The following is a 24609-nucleotide window of genomic DNA, read 5'->3' as shown; positions in this document are numbered from 1 at the left end:
GATAGGGAAGATGATCCAGGACCTTGGAAAAAGAATGGAGGCAAAGATCAAGAAGATGCAAGAAATGTTTAACAAAGACCTAGAAGAATTAAAGAAGAAACAAACAGATGAACAATACAATAACTGAAATGAAAACTACACTAGAAGGAATCAATAGCAGAATAACTGAGGCAGAAGAACGGATAAGTGACCTGGAAGACAGAATGGTGGAATTCACTGCTGCGGAACAGAATGCAGAAAAAAGAATGAAAACAGCCTAAGAGACCTCTGGGACAACATTACACACAACAACATTTGCATTATAGGGGTCCCAGAAGGAGAAGAGAGAGAGAAAGGACCCGAGAAAATATCTGAAGAGATTATAGTCAAAAACTTCTCTAACATGGGAAAGGAAATAGCCACCTAAGTCCAGGAAGCACGGTGAGTCCCATACAGGATAAACCCAAAGAGAAACACGCCGAGGCACATAGTAATCATATTGGCAAAAATTAAAGACAAAGAAAAATTATTGAGAGCAGCAAGGGAAAAATGACAAATAACATACAAGAGAGCTCCCGTAAGGTTAACACCTGATTTCTCAGCAGAAACTCTACAAGCCAGAAGGGAGTGCCGTGACATATTTAAAGTGATGAAACGGAAGAACCTACTACCAAGATTACTCTAGCCGGCAAGAATCTCATTCAGACTCGATGGAGAAATTAAAAACTTTACAGACAAGCAAAAGCTAAGAGAATTCAGCACCACCAAACCAGCTCTACAACAAATGCTAAAGGAACTTCTCTAAGTGGGAAACACAAGAGAAGAAAAGGACCTACAAAAACAAACCCAAAATAATTAAGAAAATGGTTATAGGAACATACATATCAATAATGACCTTAAATGCGAATGGGTTAAATGCTCCAACCAAAAGACACAGGCTTGATGAATGGATACAAAAACAATGGATACAAAAACAAGCATATATATGCTGTCTACAAGAGAACCATTTCAGACCTAGGGACACATACAGACTGAGAGTGAGGGGATGGAAAAACATATTCCATGCAAATGGAAATCAAAAGAAAGCTGGAGTAGCAATACTCATATCATATAAAATAGACATTAAAATAAAGAATGTTACAAGAGACAAGGAAAGACACTACACAATGATCAAGGGACCAATCCAAGAGGAAGATATAACAACTGTAAATATTTATGCACCAAACATAGGAGCAACTCAATACATAAGACAAATGCTAACAGCCATAATAGGGGAAATCGACAGTAACACATTCATAGTAGGGGACTTTAACACCCCACTTTCACCAATGGACAGATCATCCAAAATGAAAATAAATAAGGAAAAACAAGCTTTAAATAATACATTAAACAAGATGGACTTAATTGATATTTATAGGACACTCCACCTAAAAACAACAGAATACACATTTTTCTCAAGTGCTCATGGAACATTTTCCAGATAGATCATACCTTGGATCACAATTCTAGCCTTGGTAAATTTAAGAAAATTGAAATTGTATCAAGTATCTTTTCTGACCACAACGCTATGAGACTAGATATCAATTATGGGAAAACATCTGTAAAAAATACAAACACATGGAAGCTAAACAATACACTACTTAATAACGAAGTGATCACTGAAGAGATCAAAGAAGAAATCAAAAAATACCTAGAAACAAATGACAATGGAGACACGATGACCCAAAACCTATGGGATGCAGCAAAAGCAGTTCTAAGATGGAAGTTTATACCAATACAATCCTACCTTAAGAAACAGGAAGCATTTCAAACAAACAACCTAACCTTGCACCTAAAGCAATTAGAGAAAGACGAACAAAACCCCCCAAATTTAGCAGAATGAAAAAAGTCATAAAAATCAGATCAGAAATAAACGAAAATGAAATGAAGGAAACGATAGCAAAGATCAATAAAACTAAAAGTTGGTTCTTTGAGACGATAAACAAAATTGATAAACCATTAGCCAGACTTATCAAGAAAAACAGGGAGAAAACTCAAATCAATAGAATTAGAAATGAAAAGGAGAAGTAACAAGTGACACTGCAGAAATACAAAAGATCATGAGAGACTACTACAAGCAACTCTATGCCAATAAAATGAACAACCTGGAAGAAATGGACAAATTCTTAGAAATGCACAACCTGCCGAAACTCAACCAGGAAGAAATAGAAAATATGAACAGACCAATCACAAGAACTGAAATTGAAACTGTGATTTAAAAACTTCCAATAGGGCTTCCCTGGTGGCGCAGTGGTTGGGAGTCCGCCTGCCGATGCACGGGACACAGGTTTGTGCCCCAGTCCGGGAAGATTTCACATGCCGCGGAGCAGCTGGGCCCGTGAGCCATGGCCGCTGGGCCTGCACGTCCGGAGCCTATGCTCCGCAGCTGGAGAGGCCACAACTGTGAGAGGCCCGCGTACTGCAAAAAAAATCTTCCAACAAAAGCCCAGGACCAGATGGCTTCACAGGCGAATTCTATCAAATCACTGAGAGAAGAGCTAACACCTATCCTTCTCAAACTCTTCCAAAATATAGCAGAGGGAGGAACACTCCCAAACTCATTCTATGAGGCCACCATCACCCTGATACCAAAACCAGACAAAGATGTCACAAAGAAAGAAAACAACAGGCCAATATCACTGATGAACACAGATGCAAAAATCCTCAACAAAATACTAGCAAACAGAATCCAACAGCACATTAAAAGGATCACACACCATGATCAAGTGGGGTTTATTCCAGGAATGCAAGGATTCTTCAATATATGCAAATCAATCAACGGGATACACCACATTAACAAATTGAAGGAGAAAAACCATATAATCATCTCAATAGATGGCAGAGAAAGCTTTCGACAAAATTCAACGCCCATTTATGATAAAAACCCTGAAGAAAGTAGGCATAGAGGGAACTTTCCTCAACATAATAAAGGCCATACATGACAAACCCATAGCCAATACCATTCTCAATGTTGAAAAACTGAAAGTATTTCCACTAAGATCAGGAACAAGAAAAGGTTGTCCACTCTCACCACTCTTATTCAACATAGTTTTGGAAGTTCTAGCCACAGCAATCAGAGAAGAAAAAGATATAAAAGGAATCCAAATTGGAAAAGAAGAAGTAAAGCTGTCACTGTTTGCAGATGACATGATACTATACGTAGAGAATCCTAAAGATGCTACCAGAAAACTACTAGAGCTAATCAATGAATTTGGTAAAGTAGCAGGATACAAAATTAATGCACAGAAATCTCTGGCATTCCTATACACTAATGGTGAAAAATCTGAAAGTGAAATTAAGAAAACACTCCCATTTAGCACTGCAACAAAAAGAATAAAATATCTAGGAATGAACCTACCTAAGGAGACAAAAGAACTGTATGCAGAAAATTATAAGACACTGATGAAAGAAATTAAAGATGATACAAATAGATGGAGAGATATACCATGTTCTTGGATTGGAAGAATCAACACTGTGAAAATGACTCTACTACCCAAAGCAATCTACAGATTCAATGCAATCCCTATCAAACTACCACTGGCATTTTTTACAGAACTAGAACAAAAACTTCACAGTTTGTATGGAAACACAAAAGACCCTGAACAGCCAAAGCAATCTTGAGAAAGAAAAATGGAGCTGGAGGAATCAGGCTCCCTGACTTCAGACTATACTACAAAGCCACAGTAATCAAGACAGTATGGTACTGGCAGAAAGACAGAAATTATAGATCAATGGAACAGGATAGAAAGCCCAGAGATTAACCCACGCACAGATGGTCACCTTATCTTTGATAAAGGAGGCAAGAATAAACAGTGGAGAAAAGACAACCTCTTCAATAACTGGTGCTGGGAAAACCGGACAGGTATATGTAAAAGTATGAAATTAGAACACTCCCTAACACCATACACAAAAATAAACTCAAAATGGATTAAAGACCTAAATGTAAGGCCAGACACTATAAAACTTCTAGAGGAAAACATAGGCAGAACACTGTGACATAAATCACAGCAAGATCATTTTTGACCCACCTCCTAGAGTAATGGAAATAAAAACAAAAATAAACAAATGGGACCTAATGAAACTTTAAAGCTTTTGCACAGTAAAGGAAACCATAAACAAGACCAAAAGACAACCCCCACAATGGGAGAAAATATTTGCAAATGAAGCAACTGACAAAGGATTAATCTCCAAAATTTACAAGCAGCTCATGCAGCTCAATAACAAAAAACAAACAACCCAATCCAAAAATGGGCAGAAGACCTACATAGACATTTCTCCAAAGAACATATACAGATTGCCAACAAACACATGAAAGAATGCTCAACGTCATTAATCATTAGAGAAATGCAAATCAAAACTACAATGAAATGAGATATCACCTCACACTGGTCAGAATGGCCATCATCAAAAAATCTAGAAACAATAAATGCTGGAGAGGGTGTGGAGAAAAGGGAACACTCTTGCACTGTTGATGGGAATGTAAATTGATACAGCCACTATGGAGAACAGTATGGAGGTTCCTTACAAAACTACAAATAGAACTACCATATGACCCAGCAATCCCACTACTGGGCACATACCCTGAGAAAACCATAATTCACAAAGAGTCATGTACCAATATGTTCGTTGCAGCTCTATTTACAATAGCCAGGACATGAATGAACCTAATTGTCATCAACAGATGAATGGATAAAGAAGATGTGGCACATATATACAATGGAATATTACTCAGCAATAAAAAGAAATGAAATTGAGTTATTCATAGTGAGGTAGATGGACCTGGAGTCTGTCATACAGAGTGAAGTAAGTCAGAAGGAGAAAAACAAATACTGTATGTTAACACATATATATGGAATCTAAGAAAAAAAAAATGTCATGAAGAGCCTAGGGGTAGGACGGGAATAAAGACACAGACCTACTAGAGCATGGACTTGAGGATATGGGGAGGGGGAAGGGTAAGTTGTGTCAAAGTGAGAGAGTGGCATGGACATATATACAGTACCAAACGTAGGGTGGACAGCTAGTGGGAAGCAGCCGCATGGCACAGGGAGATCACCTAGGTGGTTTGTGACCACCTAGAGGGGTGGGATAGGGAGGGTGGGAGGCAGGGAGACGCAAGAGGGAAGAGATATGGGAACATATGTATATGTATAACTGATTCACTTTGTTGTAAAGCAGAAACTAACACACCACTGTAAAGCAATTATACTCCAATAAAGATGTTTAAAAAAAAAACAAAACCAAACTTGGTTGGTGGGAATGTAAATTGGCGTGGCCACTACACAAAACAATACGAAGGCTCCTCAAAAAAATAAAGGACAAATCTACCATGTGATCCAGCAATTCCATCTCTGGGCATATACCCAAAGGAAATGAAAACAGGATTTCTACAAGATACATGCATCCCCCCCCATGGTTAATGCAGCATTATTCACAACAGCCAAGGTATGGAAACAGCCCAATGCCCATCAACAGATGAATCGACAAAAGATGTAACACACAATGGAATATTACTCAGCCACGAGAAAGGAGGATATCTTCCATTTGAGACAACATGGGTAGACCTTGAGCACATTATTCTAAGTGAGATAAATCAGAGAAAGGCAAGTATTGTATGATACCATTTATATGTGGAATCTAAAAAAGTTAAACCTGTAAAAAACATAAGAGTACCTCCTTACCAGGGATGGGCGGTGGGGAGCTCCCACAGGGGATAAGAGTGATGGTGTTTAAGGGTAAAACTTTAACAAGTAGTAAATATGCCATAAAAACCTAACGCACAGTGTAATGAATACAGACAATTATATCGTACTATTTATGTTATGTAATGTGATAAATACCACTACAATAGCAATCATATTACATACAAATGTAACAAAGTAACACGCCACACACCTTAAACTTACACCATATTACATATCAAATCTGTTCAATGAAAAAGTGAAGAAAAATAACACTATTCACATGCCAAAATAATTCCTTCACTAAAGAAAATTTTATTATCTTATTAGTTGTTTCTCCTAAACTTTTGCTGTTTTATCCACTCTCTGTATCAATCTCCTGGAAAAATGTTTATCTTATATATTTATCATATCATTTAGTACTTAGTGTTTTCCTTGTATTTCCTTTTATTAATTGTACTTTTCTTTTAAAATGAATTTCTCAACAATATTTTAATTCCCCACATAATTTAAAATTCTTCTAATATTTTTAGCAGCCCATTTTCCTTACCTTTCCAGATATTTCTATCTGTCCTTGCGGACTGACTTAGAGAGCCCTCTTCTGGCCTGATGCTGTGTCAAAAAACATTTTCTTCAGCTTGCAAATAATATAAGTTTTAAACGCTTTTGGTAATATAATAATAATTGTATAATTCAAGTAAAACCTTTATTCAGAATAATAAAGTTATCAGGAGAAACTGCATGGTTCTATTAAAATACCCTTATCAAAGCAACTTATACTACTTAAGTAGTATAGAAATACCACTTTCGAATAACTGTACACTATTAATCTCAGTATGACAGAGCCTTGCTATCATGTGATGGAACTTGAAGATGAAGCCACATAATAACAAGGTATTTGATACACTAGTAACTGAAGTATGATAAACAAGCTGGAATCTCTGTTAAGTGCCTCTGCCTCAAAGAAGTCTGATAGTTATTTGGTCTTTAATATGTCCCGATTTTAATATAACAATGCCTTTAATAAAACTACAAGTTTGAAAATATAATGGCAGAAAGAATTCCACTTAAATTGATTTTTTTTAATTCTAGGAATAAAGATGTTAATGAAAGTGACCAAACAGAAGTACATACCACCATTAAGTAACTTGCCAATAGATTTTCTTCTTTTTGTAAATAAACAAGCCAATTATAAAGTTTACATAGAAATATATAAAAACAAATATTAAGGACAATTCTTAAAAACAGTAATAATTTGAGAAAGTAGTCCTTCCGGCCACATAAATTTTGTTATGAGGCGTCATAGACCCTATGTCTGTGTTCCCATTAGACTGTACTCTCAAGGACAAAACCAATCTCATTCACATTTCTATTCCTAGCACCTAGACAATGCCTAATCTATAGGAATCATAATAAATGTTAAAGGACTGGGTAAATGTGTTTACCTATATGGTCTCTCCCTTTATAGTTTGAGATTCATGAAGGCAGGAACTATTTTTCACTTTTGTGACCTCAGAATTTAGCACAGTGGATGTTTAATAATTGTTTGTTAAATGGGTTCATTTCCAAAATGGTTTATTTATAAAATACTCATCAGAATTAGAGAGACTTCATGGTAGAAAAAAATAGATAAAGGAAAAGAATGAGAAAATGATATAAATAGAATGAAAATATTATGACAATTCAGAAAATACATTATCAAATCAAATTATATGTAAAAGAAATTAACTTTTTTCCATTAAAGGGTTCATAAAATCCATAAGCAAAAAAACCAATACAGAAAAAATAAGCAAAAAATACGAAAAAACAATTCACAGAAAAAGAAACATGAATGGGTCTTAAATATATAAAAAGAAGTTCAACATCAGTCTTAGGAGAAATACATATTAAATCCATATGGAGAAAACAAGAAAAAGATCTCAAATCAACAACATAACTTTACAACATAAGGAACTGGAAAAAGAAGAACAAACTAAATCCAAAGCTATCAGAAGGAAGAAAATAAAGATCAGAGCAGAGATAAATGAAATAAAGAATAGAAAAATAATAGAGAAAATAAATGAAACCAAAAGTTGGTTCTTTGAAAAAAACAAAATTAACAAACCTTTTTTTTTTTTTTCGGTATGTGGGCCTCTCACTGTTGTGGCCTCTCCCGTTGTGGAGCACAGTCTCCGGACACGCAGGCTCAACGGCCATGGCTCACGGGCCCAGCCACTCCGCGGCATGTGGGATCTTCCCGGACCGGGGCACGAACCCGTGTCCCCTGCATCAGCAGGCAGACTCTCAACCACTGCGCCACCAGGGAAGCCCACGGAAAAACTAGATGAAATGGCGAATTCCTAGAAGCAAAACCTACTAACACTAAATCATGAAGAAGTAGAAAATCTGAGTAGACCTACAACTAGTAAGGAGATTGAATCAGTAATCAAAAATCTCCAAACAAACAAAAGCCCTAGCCCTGAACCTGATGGCTTCACTGGCAAATTCTACCAAACATTTAAAGAAGAACTAATATATATCTTTCTCAAACTTTTCTAAAAACTGGAAGAGGATGGAACACTTGTTAACCCATTCTGAGGTCAGCATTATGCTGATACCAAAGCCAGATGAAGACACTACACGAAAACTACAGACCAACAACCCTTTTGAACACTGATATAAAAATCTTCAAGAAAATATTAGCAAACTGAATTTAGCAGTATATAAAAAGGATTATACTCCATGACTAAGTGGGATTTATTCCTGGAATGTAAGGCTGGTTTAACATTCAAAAATCAATCAATGCGGGCTTCCCTGGTGGCACAGTGGTTGAGGGTCCGCCTGCTGATGCAGGGGACACGGGTTCATGCCCCGGTCCGGGAGGATCCCACATGCCGCGGAGCGGCTGCACCCGTGGGCCATGGCCACTGAGCCTGCACGTCCGGAGCCTGTGCTCTGCAACAGGAGAGGCCGCGGCAGTGAGAGGCCCACGTACCGCAAAAAAAAAAAAAAAAAAAAAAAATCAACCAATGCTATTATACAGCACAAAAAACAGCAAAAAAAGAAAAACAGTCATCTCAACTGAGGCTGAAAAGAGCATGTAGTAAAATGTGACACCCTTTTATGATAAAAACACACAAAAAGCTAGGAAAAGAAGAAAACTACTCAACATAATAAAAGCTATACAGAAAAAACCCACAGGAAACATCATACTCAGTGGTGAAAGACTGAGAGCATCTCCTCTAAGATCAGGAAAAAGGATTCCCACTTACAACACTTCTACTTAACAGAGTACTGGAAGTTCTAGCTGGAGCAATTAGGCAAGAAAAAGAAATTAAAGGCATCCAAATTGAAAAGGAAGATGTAAAATTATCACTGTTCACAGATGATATGATCATACACATTCTTTAGCAATAAAGAATGGATTCAGGGACTTCCCTGGTGGCGCAGTGGATAAGACTCCATGCTCCCAATGCAGGCACCCTGGGTTTGATCCCTGGTCAGGGAACTAGATCCCACGTGCATGCTGCAACTAAGAGTTTACATGGCACAACTAAGGAGCCCGCCTGCCGCAACTAAGACCCAGTGCAACCAAATAAATATTAAAAAAAAAAAAATGTATCTCCACCCTCCTGGGTTTGAGCTGGAGAAATTAAAAAAAAAAAAAAAGAATGGATTCAGCAAAGTATCAGAATACAAAGTTAATACAGAAAATTTAATTGCATCTCTATACACACTAATAATAAAGGATTTGAAGAGGAAATTATGAAAACAATTCCATCTACAATAGTATCAAGAATAATAAAATACTTAAGATGTAATTTAGCCAAAGAAATAAAAGAATTGTACAATGAAAACTAAAAAACACTGCTGAAAGAAACTGAAGATGACACAACTAAATGGAAATATAGCCCATGCTCATGGACTGAAAAACTTATATTGTTAAGATGTCAATACTACTCAAAGTGATCTATAGTTTCAAATGCAATCCCTATCAAAATCCCAATAACATATTTTTTGCATAAATAGAAAAACCCACCCTAAAATTCATATAGAATCTCAAGGGACTACAAATAACCAAAACAATCTTGAAAAAGGGGGACAGAGGAGGACTTACACTCTGTGATTGCAAAACTTTCTACAAAGCTACAGTAATCAAAACAGTGTGGTTTTGGCATAAGGAGAGACATATATAGACCGATGGAACAGAATAGAGAACACAGAAATAAACCCTCACATATATGGTCAAATGACTTTTGACAAGGTACCAAGACAATTCAATGGGGAAAAGATTGTCTTTTCAACAAATGATGCTGGGAAAACTGGATATCCACATGCAAAAAGAATGAAGTTGGACTCTTACCTAACACCATATACAAGAATTAAGTTGTAAGGGATCTAAGACCTAAATGTAAGACCTAAAACTATAAAACTCTTAGAAGAAAATATGTGGCAAAAGCTTTATGACACTGGATTTGGTAATGATTTCTTGGTTACGACACCAAAAGACACAGGTAATAAAAGAAAAGTAGACAAATCGGACTTCGTGAAAATTTAAAAATCTCGTGCATGAAAAGACACAAAGGACTATCAACAGAATAAGAAGGCAACCCACAGAATGAGAAAAAATATTTGCAAATCATATATCTGACAAAGGATTAATATCCAGAATAGAGAATCTCTAAAACTCAATAAAGAAAAAACCAAAAAGTCCAATTTAAAATGGGCAAAGGACTTGAATAGACCTTTCTCCAAAGAAGATACAGAAGTAGCCAATAAGCACATGAAGATGCTCAACATCATTAATCATTAGGAAAATGCAAATCAAAATTACAATGAGATATCATCAGGTTGGTTACTATCAAAACCCAGAAAATAACAGTGTTGGTGACAATGTGGAGAAACTAGAACACTTGTACACTATTGGTGGGAATGCAAAATGGTACCTCCACTGTGGTAAAACAGTGTGGCAGTTCCTCAAAAATTTAAACAGAATTACCATATGATCCAGCAATTCCATTTCTGGGTATATACTCAAAAGAAATGAAAGCAGGGTCTCAAAGAGATATTTGTACACCCAAATAAATAATATAAAAAATGTTCATAGCAGCATTATTCACTATAGCTAAAATGTGGATTCAGCTCAAGTGTCCATTGAAAGATGAGGGGAAAAGCAAAATGTGGTATACATAAAATGGGATATTATTCAGCCTTAAAAAGGAAGGAAATTCTGACACATGCTACAACATGGATGAACCTTGAGGATATTATGCTAAGTGAAATATGCTAGTCACAAAAAAGACAAATACTGTATAATTCCACTTAACATGAGATACCTGGAGTAATCAAAATTATAGAGACATGAAGTAGAATAGTAGTTGCCAGGGGTCGGGAAGTGAAATGGTGAGTTACTGTTTAATGAGTACAGCGTTTCATTTTTATAAGATTATGTATAATAGTCCCAAACTAGAAACAACCCACATTTTGACAAGTAGAGACAGGCTGAATAAATTATGCTGTCTCCATAAAATGGGAAATCAAGCAGCTGTAAAAGCAAAGGAAAGGGATGCTGCCTATGTAATGATATGAAAATAATCACTGTATTTTATATAATTTTATATAATATTAAGGGAAAGAAGCAAGGTGTTGCATACTGTATTTATTTTGATACTTTTTGTGAAGGTAGGAGGATAAAATACATTTATATGTGTTTGTTGTGATACAAGTCAACTCTGGAAGGCTACACTAGAAACTGTTAATAGTAGCTCCTGTTCATGTGGGGAAAGGGTGTGAACTGGACAGATGGAAAACAGCACTTGGACATCTTTCACTACACATATAAATATGAACCATGTGAACAGATTATTAACTCCAAAAAATGTCCTAATCTTTCAAGCTTAGTATATAATTTACATGTTTTACTAATAAATCGACTACAAAATCCTTTATAATCTTACCTGCAAACTAGCCACATAAGAATCCTCACAATTTACGTAATGTCCTAACATGGCATGTTGTGCTCGTAATTCATTATCCCTTATTCTTTCATGCAGGTGGGTAATTTGTTGCTTCTGCCTGCAAAACATAAGTTGAGGTACCACATTACAAACAATATACTTTTCTAAGTGATAATTAAAAGCAGAACTTTCAGTATTCTAATTTGGCATAAGAGTTAAAAGTATGATCAATCTTTTAAACCACAGTACCAAGAGATATGTTAAATACAGAAAAAGTTTATACTGTAGAGTACTTCTGACACTTTAAAGAACATAATCTTTTGTAGAATACTCTTCTTAGATTCGAACAAAGTCATGCTTTGCTCTCTTTCTTCTTGTTGCCTAACATAAAAACTGTTTCAATCTCAGTCTGGAATGTCTTTACCTTAATATTATTATTTCCATTCGTCCAAATTCTGTTTAACACTTAATACCAATTGAAGCTTCTGAAAATTTCATTGTCGGGGTGAGAGGTATTTTTATAAATATCATCTAGCTCAACTGCTGTACTATGCCTGCATCTTATCTACAACATCCAGGTTGCATGGTCTACATATAAACATCAACGATGGAGAACTCACATGGTGGCAGATTTGCATCTCTGGATAGCTCTGAAATTTCATTTTAATATAACCTCATGCTGGAACCAGGCACACTGAAGTTCAAGTATTTCCTCAGTGGATCATAGCTTTTTCTTTTTTTTTTGCTGTACGCGGGCCTCTCACTGTTGTGGCCTCTCCCGTTGCGGAGCACAGGCTCCGGACGCGCAGGCCCAGAGGCCATGGCTCACGGGCCCAGCCGCTCCGTGGCATGTGGGATCTTCCCGGACCAGGACACGAACCCGTGTCCCTTGCATCGGCAGGCGGACTCTCAACCACTGTGCCACCAGGGAAGCCCCATAGCTTATTTTAATCAAATTATTTAACTTTTGTGAATATGTATCCTTAAACATTTGAAAACCATTATGTGCCAGGCAACATGCTAAGACCTTTATATGTATTATCATTAATCTTCAAAAATTTAATAACAAGTCTCATACTAAGGTTATAAGAGAGAGAGAGTGAGAGCAAAAGAGAGCAAGAGCACGTGCTTTCAAGGAATAATAAGGATACATGTGGGAAAACAAATAGCTTGATGTTTTCCAAAATTACTTACAAAATAACTTTTGGAGCAAGTTCAGACGGCATCAAAGAGCTTATTCTATTCAGAGCTGTTTTTATTTGTTTTTCAGATACGCTATCCTTTATGAACATCCACACAGAAAATATCAAACAGGAAACAGATAGGTTAGGAGAGATTACTCACATGGTACTTTTCAAATAATGTAAAACTTTACAAAGAAAACTAAACTTCCTCTTCCAGCCAAGATGGAGTAACAGGAACCAGTTTTGCCCTTCCCCTTGACATAATTACAAAATGGAACAAAATACAGGTAAGAAAGACTCTCAAGACACTGGACAACAGGCAATCACCGTGACTTCTGGGAGGTGGACAACAAATTCTATGAGTCCTAAGATTGCCAGAGATTAGCGTTTTAAGCCTTAGCCTCTTAACAGGGAAAGTGACCTCTCTGAGTTGAAAAAACAAAGCTGGTAATCTGGAGAAACCAAGGCAGCTAGAGTTCACAGTGCAGAGCCACCCTTGAGTATTCAGTTGAGTGTTAACTAACGAATGCGTGAAGAAACTACTTTAAGTGGGGAGGGGGCATTATGGGGTGGGGTGGGGGATATGTTAGCCAAAAAGATTAGAAGAAACAGTGCCTGAGGCTCACATCGGGCCCGGAATTGTGCCTGTTCCCAAATGCCAAAACTTCATAATTTACAGGGTATCAGTTAGCAGCAATTTCCAACTGAGGGCAATTTGGGGCTCAGAACAAAGCGCAAGAATACAAAAATAACGGCTTCCCTGGTGGTGCAGTGGTTAAGAATCCGTCTGCCAATGCAGGGGACACGGGTTCGAGCCCTGGTCCAGGAAGATCCCACATGCCGCGGAGCAACTAAGCCTGTGTGCCACAACTACGGAAGCTGCGCTCTACAGCCCGCACGCCACAACCACTGAGCCCGAGTGCCGCAACTACTGAAGCCCGCACACCTAGAGCCCATGCTCCACAACAAGAGAAGCCACTGCAATGAGAAGCCCGTGCACCGCAACAAAGAGTAGCCCCCGCTCGCCACAACTAGAGAAAGCCTGCGTGCAGCAACAAGACCCAATGCAGCCAAAAATAAAAATAAACAAAATAAATAAATTAAAAAAAAGAATATAAAAATATGTAACATCCAAAACAAGTTAAAATTCATAATGCCTGGCATCTCAAAGAAGCAGGAAAATATGACCCACAATAAGGTGAACAGCCAATCAACTGAAAGTGAGCTAGAACTGACACAAATGACAGAATTAATAGTGAAGGACACGAAATCAATTATTGTAACTATTTTCATATGTTCAAGAAACTAGAAGAAAGACATAATATGTTAAGCAGAGACATGGAAGACATAAATATTATCCTGAATGGGATTAAGGCAGATTAGAATTTGCAGAAGAAAAGATTAGGGAATTTGAAGACATATCAATAGAAATGATCCAAAAAGAAACAGAATAAAAAGACAAACAGATGAAACAAAACAAACAAAACAAAAACTCAGAGAATCAGTGAGTTGTGGATTTCTTTAAAAGGCCAAATATATGTGTAATTAGAATCCCTATAGGGGAGGTGAGGGGAGGAGGAATGAGCAAGAAAAAGTATTTGTAGAAAACTGGCCAAATTTTTTCCAAATCTGCTGAGAATGACACACCCACAGATCCAAGAAGACCAAAGAACCCAAAGCACAAATAACAAAAAGAAAACTAAACCAAGGAACATCCTAATCAAATGACTTAAAATCAGTGATAAAGAGAAAATCCTAATAGTAGTCAGAGGAAGAACGGTAAATGCGTTAAGGGAGTATAGCCTGAAAATACTCCCAAAGTATATTAAAAGGATGCTTTTACATTTAAAGGCAGACCTTGGAGATATTGCAGGTTTGGTTCCAGACTGTGGCAATAAACTGAATATTGCAAGAAAGCCAGTCACACGAATTTTTTGGTTTCCCAGTGCATATAAAAGTTATATTTACATTATAATGTAATCTATTGCATAATAGTATGTCTAAAAAAAAATGTCTGTACCTTAATTTTAAAATATTTTATTACTAAAAAATGCTATCATTTGAGCCTTCAGCAATGTATATGTCTCTCATTTAATTACATGTGGAAGTAAAATCACATTATAATTTTGCTGGGTAAACTTTTAAAATCAGTGGTGGATTCTTTGGTATAGTGTGGATTGTTTTTTAACGGAATTCATATTAAATGTCCTTCTAACTCATCTGCTTTAGAAGCTAGGACTTATCATATTTCTAAAGCAAGGCCTAAGTGTACATATCATGGTTATTAAAAGTTATTAAAATTCCAACTTCACAGATATGATCAATTAACATATGACAGTTTGCTCATAGCAATTTGCAGAACATCTTTTACTTTGAGACGGACCCCATAATGCAAGAGTCATATTTATTCTCCATCACAAGTGTTGAAGTAAGATTTGGTTATTTTTATCAGCTTATCTGAGTATTTAAATACAGTTTCAATAGTTTGTTTCTATCTATTTTGGTTGTTTACACCTAAGTATATAGCTTTATAAAATCAATTTCTGAATCTATTTTGTTTCAAGGCCAACTGCTACACTGTGTGAAATTTGATTCTGACACTAAACACCTTAAGTTAGCATCAGACTCCACAGCTTTAAGGGCATGATCCCCAACAAGAAAGCCTCACTTCAGATGCCAGACTCAAGTGGGATCCCCAGACCATCCACACTTCTAACCAAATGGCTACAAATCTGGAGAGTTCCCAGAGTTTTTATTATAGAATTTCATTGTGTGGGCAAGATTGATTAAATCACTGAACTCAATCTCCAGCCTCCTCCTCTCCCTGGAGGTTGGACTGGCTCAAAAGTCCCAACCCTCTGATCACAGGGTTGGTCTCTAGGGTATATAGCTGAAGCTGCTATCCAGGGCCCAAGAATCACCTCATTAGCATAAATGCAGGTGTGTTCCAGGGCTCATGAATAAAAAAGACATTCTAAAGATTTACAGTCTCCTTTCCAAGAACCAGAAACAATGGCTAGTCAGATTCTCTATTGTTGGACAAGATCTTAAGAAGATTTGTAGATACTATATTGTAAATTGCAAGTAATGACAAAATGAGAATTCTCCTCTATACTGCCAGTATCATTTACTAATAGCATTAACTCAGCCATCACCACAGAGGGTATATGGTTTCCTCTCTGAATCTGGCTCCAGTGCACTGACTTACCCCTATATTTTATCTGTTCAATTCAGCGGCACAAGCTATGCAATTTCTAAGTGTAAATCATCATATGAACTACTAGTATCAGCAACAGCATAGTTTAACCAACAACCTTAACCTCTTTTTCATTAAAATGAGGCTATTTGCTCTGCATGAATATTTAGTGAGTACCTACTATGAGTAATAAAATGTACATGAAACTGTCTCTTCTGTGAAGAGATCAAAGTCGACTGAGGAAAGACAAGCACGTAAACATAACTATTACATATACAAAACATGTATAATGTGGCTACTATTTGCTGATGGGCACTATGCATCAGACAGTATTAGTGCTTTTTACATACATTTATTCATTTAATCCTCATGCTGTACAACTAGGTGGGAGAGGAGAGTTGCCTAGAAGAGTGATCTTCAAAAACCTCATTTTTTGCTTAAGTGGTGAAACTCCTTGTACCCAGGCAGATGAGAAGATCAATATGCAAAAGGTCAAGTACCCTATTCAGAATTACCTAAATGGTTAGTGTCAAATATAAAGCATTAGAAACCAGGTTTCTTCCTTTTTTTTCTGAGTTGTTTTTGAAATTAACCTATTTGCTTTTTCTCACAAGATGGGGAACATTTAAGAAGTTTCTTTTTCTTTTTAATTAAAAAAATTTTTTTACTTTATATTGGAGTATAGTTGATTAACAATGTTATGTTAGTTTCAGGTGTACAGCAAAGTGATTCAGTTATACATATACATGTATCTATTCATTTTCAAATTCTTTTTCCATTTACGTTATTACAGAATACTGAGCAGAATTACCTGTGCTATACAGTAGGTCCTTGTTGGTTATCTATTTTAAATATAGCAGTGTGTACATGTCAATCCCAAACTCCCAATCTATCCCTCCCCACACCCGACTCTTCCCCACTGGTAACCATAAGAAGAACAGTTTCTATAGCAGTTATTTTTCCTTAACATTTATCTGTTTTGACCTAATTATCCAAAATCTACGAAAGCTATATGCATTGCAAAAAAAAAACCCCACGTTTTTCTCATGCAATCATGAATAACTTGATATTTTCAGGAATAATAACCAGCATACAATTTTTAGTTAAGTGACTTAAAAGGTATCATCACCCACACTGTATTCCAAAGTAGAAAAGTTCAGCATCTTTACTCTCCGTTCCATCCAGGAAGAAACTAAATCCTGTCAATTCTGTCTCTGAAATAGTCTCTGCATGTGTTATCACCATTTTAAAGGCCATTAGTCTAATCTGGTTCCTGGAAAAAAGTTATACTATAATTTTGTTCTAATTTTCATCACTATATGTGTTATAAAGATCTTTATATATGAACATTTTTACTTTTTTTTTTTTTTTTGCGGTACGCGGGCCTCTCACTGCTGTGGCCTCTCCCATTGCGGAGCACAGGCTCCGGACACGCAGGCTCAACGGCCATGGCTCACGGGCCCAGCCACTCCGCGGCATGTGGGATCTTCCCGGACCGGGGCACAAACCCGTGTCCCCTGCATCGGCAGGTGGACTCCCAACCACTGCACCACCAGGGAAGCCCGAACATTTTTACTTTTAAATTCTGGTCATGTTGCTTTAGAAACAGGAGTTGCTACTTTTTCTTCCTCTGTTTTATATAATATCAAATGCATTAATCATCAAAAACTTTATAATAAGCATGTAAAATATCAAAGATTATTTAAGACACTTGGGTGTGGAAGATTGTTTACAAAAACATCCACAAGTATTCCCTTCCCTGTATTACTCATACTCCTTTTTGATGTGATTTTGCTGTTCCTACTGTCCACAGGTGAAGTCTCCTGGCCTTGTGACCAATAAGAACATAGTGGAAGTGATTTTTTTTTTTTTAAGCAGACTTTATTTTTTAGAGAAGTTTTAGGTTCACAGAGAAATTAAACTAAGGGTACAGAGATTCTCCATAGGGACTTTGTGCCAGTTCTGAGCCTAAGCTCCAAGAGAACGTGTGTGCTTCATTTTCTCTTTGAACTTAATCCTATGAACAAACCCTGGTTAGCATACTGGAGGATGACAGACCCCCATGGAGCATAAGGACCATCCAGATAAGGCTAGCCTAGGCCAGCCAACTCCTACTTGACAACGTGGCTACCATAGATCCATAAATGAGACTAGATAAAGAACCGGCCAAAAATGGGCAGAAGACCTAAATAGACAATTCTCCAAAGAAGACATACAGATGGCCAAAAGATACATGAAAAGATGCTCAACGCTGCTAATCATTAGAGAAATGCAAATCAAAACGACAATGAGATACCACCTCAGACCAGTCAGAATGGCCATTATCAAAAAGTCTACAAATAATAAATGCTGGAAAGGGTGTGGAGAAAAGGGAACCCTCCTACACTGTTGGTGGGCATGTAAATTGGTACAGTCACCATGGATAACAGTATGAAGGTTCCTTAAAAAACTAAAAATAGAGAGCTACCATATGATCCTGCAATCCCATCCTGGGTATATATCCAGAGAAAACCATAATCTGAAAAGACACATGCACCCCGATGTTCACTGCAGCACTATTTACAACAGCCAAGACACGGAAACAACCTAAATGCCCACTGACAGATGAATGGATAAAGAAGGTGTGGTACATATATACCATGGAATATTACTCAGCCATAAAAAAGAACGAAATAATGACATCTGCAGCAACATGGATGGACCTAGAGATTATTATACGAAGTGAAGTAAGTCAGACAAAGACAAATATAATATGATATCACTTACATGTGGAATCTAAAAAAAATAATACAAATGAACTTATTTACAAAACAGAAACAGACTCACAGACATAGAAAACAAACTTATGGCTACCAAAGGGGAAAGATGGGGGAAAGGGATAAATTAGAAACTTGGGAGTAAATACACACACTACTATATATAAAATAGATAAACAACAAGAACCTACTGTATAGCACAGAGAACTATACTCAATATTTTATAATAACCTATATGGAAAAAGAATCTGAAAAAGTATATATATATATATATATATATATATATATATATATATATATATATATATAAATAAAACTGAATCACTTTGCTGCATACCTGAAACTAACACAACATTGTAAATCAACTATACTTCAATAAAAAAAATTTTTTTAATTAAATAACAGAATTGGCCAACTGAGCAACTTGAATGATTTTGGATTATTTCCTTAGTATCCATCTATATATACAGAATTGACAAATATAAATATATTTTAATAGATTACATCAATAATTTCTTACTGCCATAGACTGAATGTTGTGACATACACCCCCACCTCCAAATTCACACATTAAATCCTAATGCCCAATGTATGGTATAGGGGGTAGAGGGCCTTTGGGAGGTGACTAGGTCATGAGGACAGAATCCTCATGAATGCAATTAGTGCCATTACAAAAGAAGCTCCAGAGAGCTCCCTTGCCCCTTTCATCATGGGAGGTTACAGCAAGAAGACGGCCATCTATGAATCAGGAGGTTGGCTCTCACCAGACATTGAATCTGCCGGTGCCTTGGGACTTCCCAGACTCCAGAAGTGGGAAAAATAAATATTTGTTGTCTATAAGCTACCCAGTCTATGGTATTTTATTATAGCAGCCCAAATGAACTAAGACACTTATTGACTTATACCCAATAGAATGGTATAATGGTGTTTAAAAAATAATAAAAGCCAAGTGATTCTGATTGAGGGCAAGTCTATTCATATTAATGAAAGTCTGAATTTTGGTGTGTTTAAAAACGGTATTAATTTCAAGTCTATACAATGAGTTAAATTATTTAAGTGTTCAAAATATATATCCAACAGGGTCTATAATTATTTATACATAAAATTCACTTGTACTAGAAGTATCTAATATTTTAAAATAGTCTTTTCATAAAATCAATTATAACTATCTCTTACAATCTTCATTCATTTATCAAACATGGAAGTATCAAGCACTAAGTACATGTACTACGTGCCAGGTTCTGTTCAAGATGTTGAGAACATAGTGGAGAATAAGGAAGCCCAGATGTCTATGCTCTAGTTTACTTCCCAGCAGATCTTGCTTAACACTTCTAAGTTTCTAAGCAAAATCTTTTGAAATTTCAACTATTAAATATATTTAAAGATTTGAATTAGGATTTAATTTTAAGGCTAAAATATCTACTACTTTATCCCATATAAGCACATGAAAATAAGTAGTAACTAGCACTGATTAAGAAAAAATGCCTCCTCAAACTAGTTCCCAATTACCATGATATGCAACATGTTTAACTATCCCAAAAGTATACATAAATGATGTAGAACCAATATAGATCATAAATAATTAAGTAATATTAAGGTTTTTTGCTGAGAATAATCAGGAGACTATTAAGTTTAAAGAAATTTGTTTTCAGAGCTTTGGTACTGAAATAGGCAAAATTTTGGAAATGTCTCCCAAAATTTTCAAAATTCTTATCTGTAGGTCATTTAATTTTAAACACTCATGATTTTCATGCTTTCTGTGCTATCAGATCTAACATACATTAGTTAAAGGAAGCTACCACTTTAAAGTAGCTTTCCAATTTGATAGTTCCCAAGTATAAAACACAAAGACACTAGCTTTGATAGTTCATCAGCATTGCAGCTAACTTGTTACATGTACAAAAAAGATGGAGAGGAGTTTCCAAATAATGAGTTACCCTAATATAAATGAGAAGATGGTAGAAAACAGACACAGATAGACAGATACATAGATAGATAGGCAGATAAACCAACTGACCCTCAGTTCTGATAGTGGTTCTTAAAAGTACTGGGATTGGGGATGGACAGACATGAGACATCAGTGTACTTGTAAGGTTCTATTTCTTAAACCCTAAGCAGTGGGTACAAAGATATTTGTTTTATTAATCTTTGTTTATAATTAATTATATATAATTATATATATAATATATTATATATAATTATATTATTATACATATATAATTATTATATATATTATATATAATTATATATATAATATATAATTTATATATTATATATTTATTATAATTATATATATAAATATATTAAAATATATATATAAATATATATAAATATATATACAATTAATATATATAATTATATATATTATATATTATTATATATATAATTATATATATTATATATTATTATATATAATTATATATATTATATATATAAAATTATATATAATTATAATTAATGTTTATAATTAAACATTTTGGCATGCCTGAAATATTTAGTAATTAAAAAAAAAAGACTCACCGATCAATTACAATTTCTTTCTGCCTTAGTAGTCCTTCTTTTATTTTCAGCACTGATTCCCACTTATTGAAATCTTGATAGCCAGGAGGTGAATAACTTTGACGAGATGATCCAGTCAAAACCTGCACAAACATGTTTAAACGATTAGTATACTAAAAGTGGCTAAAGGGAATATTTATATGTCACCTTGTATTTTCCCAGTGATTTTCATTTAAAAAAAATAGAGAACTGTCCATTTGATTTTTTTAAAAAACCATCTTAAATCACACCTGTGAATACAACATAACTTGAAGAATTTCAAGGAAGTTCTAAAGTAAATGTACAAATCTAATGAAGAATTGGTGACAAGAGAACATTATTATAATACTATATGTAAGATCCTGTTCTCATTACCTTGTGGAAGCTTTCTGGAAACAAGAAATTAATCATTGCCTAAGGAAGGAGTACAATAAAAGAACATACCAAGGCTAGACTGTACAAGCATTACCAGAAGAGTTTCCACAAGGGAATAAAAATAGTATATGTAGCATTCAGACTTCAAATTGTCATTCATCACATCAACCTTTAATTACACTGAAATTTCAAAAGCTAAAATATTTTCACAAAGTAGTAAATATATCCATAGAAAATGACTATTAAGCAGATAATCTAGATGATTACTGGTCTCCAGTGTTTATTATATATCATTAAGAAAAAATTCGATTTAGACTTTAAGAAAAATTTAAGATATTTAAAACAGATAATAACAAAACCCAATACAGCAGATATCCTCAAATTTCTATCATTGAAACAAAAATCAAAATTTTAATACTGGTGGTACTGGTTGAACTGTGTCCCTTCAAAAAGATGTTGAAGTCCTAACCCCTAATACCTCAGAATGTAGCCTCATTTGGAAATAGGGATTTCACAGATATAGTCAAGATGAAGTCATGAGACTGATATAAAAGGGGAAATCTGAACGCAGACATGCACAGAAGACTATGTAAAGAGATACAGAGAGAACACTATGTGAAGATGAAAACAAGAGATTGGAGTGATACATCTACAAGCGAAGGAACACAACAAGATTGCCAGAAAACCACTAGAAACAGGCCTGAAACAGATTTTTCTTCACAGCCCTCAGGAGGAACTAGCTTTGTTGACACCTTGATTTTGGACTTCTAACCTCCAACACTGTGAGACAATAAATATCTGTTGTTTAAGCTACCTTGTTTGTGTCCTTTGTTATGGTAGCTCTAGGAAACTAGTGAATTTCCAATACAACTGGTAAATCAAATAGGAAAATAAATTCCTTGGCAAGCTAAGAGATGCTATATAAACACCACAAAGCAACTTTAGGAGAATCAAATGTGCAGCAAAATTTTTTATCCTTTGTCTTCCAAAGATGCTACTGACAAGACCTACTTCTGAATAAACCACTAACTGGGTGACATCAACTAGTCCTAGGTTAAACCTTTAAATTAAGATGATTGTCAAGTAATACTAGGACAGGATGTTTCAGGCAGCACAAAGACAGCACAAGGTGATCAGATTAAGAAGCGTAGAAACTAGATAACAGGGTATATAACTTTGTCAGATGGTCACATATTTGGAGTCTAAGTGACACATAGGGTTATAGAGACAGGTTAGTCAGAGATCTGGTCTTTGAATTTCACTCTTTCTCTTGCCCAACATATAGCTCAGGCTGATACTGGGCCAGTACGCACCAGTACAGATATATTAGTTGTAGCAGTGCTGAAGTACTTTCACTGTGGTTGAACACTAGCTGCTGCCCAAACCCAATCCTGAGAACTCTCCATCATCCAACAAATAAAGAGTTACTTCCTGGCATAAAAAGGGGCCCACGAGACACTACTTATGGCATCCTTCCTGATTGGTTGGTTTCTACTAGTCAGCCCCTCAAAATTCCCCCACCCCAACACTACCTACCAGCTTATATTTAGTTGGCAGAGCTAGGATTCAAATATAGGCAGCCCAACAAAAGAGCATCACACTGTCTCACTCTTTCTTCTATGGCCCAGTTACCAAGAGGTATTTCAAATTTCATAGCATTACAGGAACTGGAAAATATGTTTGAAAGTAACTGCTCTTAAAAACCAAGAGAAGATTAAGCACTATAAACAATATTGTTGATATTAAGAGAAAGTCTATGTTTATTGCAACTCCATGTTACTTAATGACTATCAGTTTAATAGGTACTCATTTCATGAAATTTTGTCAAACTGTAGCTCAAACAGGAATTCATTAAAACTGGTAAAAACTAAGCAAGACAAAAGACCATATCAATAATTCCAAAACGCAACATAAGATGTGGAAATTATCAGAATGGTATGGTGAACCATTTGTGGTATAATTTATAATACTAAATATTTAATTTATTTGTAGAATAAAAGTGAATATATATTTTATTTATATATTGAATTATATATTAATATCCTGATAACAGGTTACAGATATTTTAAATATTGGTTTTTGTATATTGTTACCATGCCTAACAAAAAACTTCTAAGATAGCTTGAGGATCTATGGTATCCTCTTCCAAAACTTTATAAAAGGTTCCTCCACTGCTGATTACCACAAATCAGGAATGACCTATATCATAATATTTTAAGCTATGCTTTACCTTACATATCTTGTACCTATTTCAATAAGACAAGTGCCTAGACAATAGATGATGATCTTTTCAAGAAGACATTAACTATTCTATTCTTCCACCAGTCATCTGCTAAAATTTTTCCCATGGCTGACAACTTAAGGAAAAGCCTTTTCTTGTTTTATAAAACTTCCTGGCATCAAGAAAGAGGGAATAAAGAGAAGAAAAAAGTAGATCTGCAAGACAAAAGCAAACAACAGTACTACTTGGTTTATAGCACCTGAGTCACCGACAGGATGGAATGCTGAAGTACTTGCCAGATACACCCAGTGAATATACATAAAACAAAACATGAAACTTTATTCTCCTGATTTGTAGCTCCCTTAACCTAAACCCTTTAGAAAACAAAAATTGACCCATAAAATTGAGCAAACAGGAATAAAGGAAAGGAAGCCTTTCTCTGTAATTAAGACGCAATAAACAATTACCAAATCAGCAGCATGGCAGTCTTCCTACGAAACTTTAATCCTGATTCATAGAAGTAGTTTAAAAAGCAGAATGAATCCTGACACACAACCTAATGCTGCAGGTGGAGTTACACGTAATTTTAAAAACCTGTTTATATCTACCTATCACTGAAAATGACAATTACGGAAACATGTTACCTTTTAAGGCTTTTGTAATGAGGCCATAGGGCATGCTATACTAAATGAAGTTATAGAACA

General features: G+C 35.6%; 1 protein-coding gene across 1 annotated transcript in view; it reads right to left on the bottom strand.

Moving 5' to 3' along the window:
- Positions 1–24609, bottom strand: part of CEP85L (centrosomal protein 85L) — a 151760-nt gene that overhangs the window by 42534 nt on the left and 84617 nt on the right. Inside the window, exons 4-5 of the mRNA XM_082855459.1 lie at positions 21292–21413; positions 11636–11753 (exon numbers count right to left, since the gene is read on the bottom strand). Of these exons, the coding sequence (XP_082711585.1) occupies positions 11636–11753; positions 21292–21413 (240 nt within the window). The remainder of the gene's footprint in view (positions 1–11635; positions 11754–21291; positions 21414–24609) is intronic.

Source organism: Leucopleurus acutus (genome assembly GCF_964270905.1).
Source record: "Leucopleurus acutus genome assembly, chromosome: 15".
In the NCBI taxonomy this organism is placed as follows: Eukaryota; Metazoa; Chordata; class Mammalia; order Artiodactyla; family Delphinidae; genus Leucopleurus; species Leucopleurus acutus.
Note: the sequence above shows the minus strand (reverse complement) of the source record. Positions and strands in the feature narration are given on the sequence as shown.